Here is a 4,780-nt window from a genome sequence, read left to right as displayed (position 1 = left end):
ACAATAGTCTATGCAGAGGCTCCAGCTGGAGAAAGAACTTGGCTGGTTGGGAAGGCCAGTATGGCTGAAGGTCAGATGAGGGGAGTGTAACTCCAAGTGAGACTGGAGAGGGAGGCGGGGCCAAGTCAGGCAAGGCCTATGACCCAATTTATTATCTTGGAAGTTAATTCAATCTAGGTGGCTCAGGGCCAGAGTGGATCACGTAGGGGACTGGTTGGGAGGCCCCTGCAGTCATCCAGGAGACAAACGATGGTGGAGATGGACAGATGTAGATGGATTCAAGAAATATTTTGGAGGAAGAAACAATAGGACTTACTGGATGATTAGATTTGGAATCACAGGTAGGGAAGATAGCACAAGAATGGCTGCCAGATGTCTAAAGTGACCAGCAAATGCTGAGTCGTGCCATTTACTGAGATGGGCAAAAATGAATAATGGGGGCATGGAGAGTGGGTATAAAGTCTTGTTTATGCAAGATGTAGAAGTTAGAGATTCTGCTGCACAACAGTCTGCCCAGAGTTAACAATACTGTGCTGTGCACTTAAAATTTTTTAAGAAGGTAGATCTCGTGTTAACTGTTCTTAGCATGGTAAAATGAATGAATGAGTGAATGGATTTTTTTAAAAGAATAGGATTTTAATATATGTTTATTTACCTACTGATGGATTCATTAACTAGCAGATTAACTGGATTTCACTTTCAAACAGGTTATACTTGAGGTGACCATGAAACATCCAAGTGAATCATGAAATAAAAAGTAGAAAAAAATAATATGAGGATGAGACCAAGGGCTAGAGGAGGCAGAGGAGGACGGAGCACATCTATCTGGCAGATTTAGGAAAAGTCTTATTAGGAAGGTGGCAGCTGAATGAGCCTTCAAGGACTCCTTGAATTTTTTTTTTGATCACTGGTTTATCGCATAGTAGCAACTCCTATACCCTGATCACTGTGATGCTGTAATGCCCTTTCCTGGTCCTGTTACAGACCCTCAGGAAAGTTTACATTTTTCCAGTTATTTCAGATATCAATCCTTGGTCCAGTTTGAATCATTCCCGTCTCAGAGAGGAGTCTCTGCTTCTACATAAATTTCAACACCTCTTTCCTGAATTATAAAGGTAGATTTCAGTTCCATAGGAAGAGTGTCCTATTGGTGCTATTCCCAAAGCTGCTCTCTGAGGCCACCATCACTGGGTGCCACTCTGTCAAAGATGCTGCCACAGGGATTCCTGCTTGGGGAAGGAGTGGAGTAAGGAGACTCTTAAATTATTTTCTTTGATTTTATTTATACTTTGGTCCCCATATTTTTTTACATTGTAAAAAAAAAAATCTTCTTGGAAGTCGGCCCTGGCTCTGCCATTTACTGTGCGACCTTAGGCAAGTTACTTAAACTCTATGGATCACAATTGGTTCATTTGTGGAATGAGCGTGATATATCCACTTTGTCGTACTGTTGCGAAGTGGAATGAGATGAAGTAGGTCGGGAGCCTGACACATGATGCTCAACAACTATCCTTCCTTTTCTATAATACTGTTTTATTAATGAATTACATAATAAATCATATAGCTGGATTCTTCCACAAAATAGGGTATGACCTGACAGCCTATCAGATCCACACATTTCCTGTCGAGAAGTTCCCTTGAATCTATTTATCAAGGTTACTTCCTGCTTAGCCACATACTCACTGGCCTTTCTCACTGGGCTGCAAGCTTCTTAACTTCTCAAGAAGGGTGTCATTCATCTTGGGGATCAACAGCAGGACTAGAGTAGAGATTCAGTTCATGTTTGTGACCGAGTAAGTGAACCCAATCTGCCTATCCCTGTAACACATACTTTCATTTTTCTAGACCCAGTGACCACACCAATGCTGAACATTCGGACAGAAACAGACCAGTATATAACACTACACTGCATCTCGCTCAATGGCTCTCTTCCCATCAATTATACTTTCTTTAAAAATGACATCGCCGTGTCACCAGTTATTTCCAAGTATGTCAGGGAGCCTGCTGAATTTAATTTAACCAAGAAGAACACTGGAAAAAAGGAAGAATACAGGTGTAAAGCTAGAAACAGATTGCCTGACCATGCAAAATACAGTCAATCCTTCACCATGCCCTCAACAGGTAAGGGCTACCTGAGCTCTTTTTGGCTTTGCTTCTAGAAATTTCTTCTGCCTGTCCACTTCCCACTTTGGCCACCTGCTTCCAAGGGCCTTTCCTTTGGTAGGGTCCACACGAACTCTGACGGTTCCACTTTTTGGAAAAACAAAACAAATCACAGAAAAAAGCCTAGATGCTGGGGCAGGAAAGGACCTTGCTTGTAGTGAGACCACCAGACCTGACCCTGCTTCCTGCCCTGACCATCCACTACCCAGGCCCTAAGCAATCTCCTTAGAAACTGCATCTCTTTGGGAGCTGCCAGATCTCTTGATTTCCTTTTGCTTTTCATTGTTTTTAATTGACTTCTAAGACCCATGCCTGCTCGTTTGGCTCTTTATTGCTCCACTGCTAATGCTTGGTGAGGCTAGACTTCCAGTACCATCCTTAGCTTGGGGCTAGAGGGCCCCCTGTCCTAACCTTGTGTTTTGAAGGGCATTGCTCTGGTGCTTCTTGGCTGCTTACCTTCCCACAGGCTGAGGAGTCCAGGGGGCCATGGGAATATGGCTACCTAGACGCTATATCCTTATTTTTCTATACCACACTCTGGGTACCTGGACCTGAATTCTCTACCCAATCTGATCAGAACTCACCTAACAGGGCCCACACAAGCCTCTCTCCCAGCTCATCCTCCCAAGGGTGAACAGTGAGGATGTGAGCATTCCTGGACCCGACTCAAGGCTGCTGCTCATGTGGGGCATGAATGGCGTTCGGACGTGCAGGCTGGGGAGGTCCCCATGCATGTGAGGCCCCTTAGGGTTCAGGTCAGGGCCTGGGTGGGAAGGGGGCGAGGCCGGAGCTGGGGCGGCCTCTCCCCATGCTGCCAACTCTCAAGAGTTGCAGGTGTCCATAGCAGTACAGGCACTGGGGTTCACAGTCCACTGGTTAACTTGAAAGACAGCCATGATTGCCCTCTCTAGAACACTTCACAGCTTCATGTCATTGGAAAAGAAAGCAGTATGGTGACCAGTGAATGCTGTCTTCTTCCAGGCGGAGACAGCTGTCCTTTCTGCCTGCAGTTACTGCTTCCAGGGTTATTACTGGTGCTAATCGTAATAATCTTAATTCTGGCATTTTGGATACTACCAAAGTACAAAACAAGTAAGTTCTTTAGGAGATTTATCAGGTTTTCCATGGGTTTCGGATACAGACAGCAGGGAAGAGGGTAAAGAGGAAGGGAAAGGGGGATCGGAAATGGATGTGAAAAAAATGTAAAGAAGAAAAAGCTGCAAAAGGGGAAGGTAAATGAAATAGACTTGCTGTATGGTGCACATGTAAGATAGTTCCTGTTTCTCCAGTAAGAGCTTTTCTTACACAGATTGCTCATGGGTATTCGACCTGTGAGATCACACAGGGCCCCGTGTGCTAAGAGCCCCGCGCTCAGTTAAATGCTCTGCTGTCACTGTCTTGAAATTCTTGATACTTCTTTTTCTCTTTAAAATTACTTTTTAATTGTGGTAAAACATATATATATATGTGTGTGTGTGTATACACATATATATATAGAGAGAGAGAACAATAAAATGTACCATCTTAACCACTGTTAAGTACACAGTTGAGTAGCATTAAGTACATTCTCATTGGTATGTGACCATCACCACTATCTACCCAAAGAATTGTTCTCATCTTACAAAACTGAAACTCTGCCTCCATTAAACACTAACTCACTATTCATTTCCCCCTCCTCCCAGCCCCCTGGCTACCACCATTCTACTTTCTGTCTCTATGAATTTGACTACTTAGGACCTCATATAAATGGAATCATATTGTATTTATTCTTTTGCGACTAGCTTATTTCTCTTAGCATAATGTCCACAATCCATGTGTCAGAATTTCCTTCACTTTTAAATCTGGAGAATATTTCATTATAGAGATATAGCTATAGATATAGATATACACCTTCACTTTGTCTATCCATTCATCCATCAATGGACTCATGGGTTACTTCCACCTTTGGGCTATTGTGAATAGTGTGCGATGAACATCGGTATACAAATCTTAATAAGTTTTAACAAGAGGCCCCTCATTTTTACTTTGCACTGAGCCCTGCAAAATGATGTAGCAGATCCTGATTGCCGGTTCTGCAAAGGCAAGAGCTCTGTCTTGTATATTTCAGCATCCTCGCTGGGTCTGCCACTTGTAGGATGCTCAGTACGTGAAGACAAACGAGACTGTCCTTCCTCTCTTCCCCGCCTTAAGTGCTGCATCAAGCCCCAGTTACTGCTTTTCACTAGTCACATCTTATGGCCACCTCTAGTTAAGATTTCAAGATGGCCTTTTCATTTGGCACACAAGTATGGAAGAATATCAAAATGCACACAAAAGACAGTCTGTGTCTCAGCACTGGCACTCACCAGTGAGCCAAGGGGCATTGGGCAGGCTCCTTCACCTGCCTGAGTCTCAGCATTCTGACCTGTAGAATGGGGTCATGGGAGACACTGTCACAACTGGGCAGAGAACTAAGTGATAAATGTTAGGCTCTTGTCCCTCCCTCCATCTCTAGAGAGTTACAATTCAGAGAAGACAGGGGACTCAGCTGCCATGAAACCTGAAAATATATGTCAAAATTTATACCTCTCACACATTTTTTTCTTTTCTGCACACACCACCACATCTTTTTAAAACC

The 4,780-nt window shown here is 43.6% G+C and overlaps 1 protein-coding gene across 1 annotated transcript in view; it reads left to right on the top strand.

Moving 5' to 3' along the window:
- The window catches only part of MILR1 (mast cell immunoglobulin like receptor 1), a 12,808-nt gene that overhangs the window by 6,278 nt on the left and 1,750 nt on the right, over positions 1–4,780 (top strand). The window contains exons 3-4 of the mRNA XM_006912423.1: positions 1,846–2,121; positions 3,145–3,255. Of these exons, the coding sequence (XP_006912485.1) occupies positions 1,846–2,121; positions 3,145–3,255 (387 nt within the window). The remainder of the gene's footprint in view (positions 1–1,845; positions 2,122–3,144; positions 3,256–4,780) is intronic.

Source organism: Pteropus alecto, unplaced genomic scaffold (genome assembly GCF_000325575.1).
Source record: "Pteropus alecto unplaced genomic scaffold, ASM32557v1 scaffold134, whole genome shotgun sequence".
In the NCBI taxonomy this organism is placed as follows: Eukaryota; Metazoa; Chordata; class Mammalia; order Chiroptera; family Pteropodidae; genus Pteropus; species Pteropus alecto.
The sequence above is the reverse complement of the archived record's forward strand: the minus strand, read 5'-3'. Positions and strand labels throughout refer to the sequence as shown.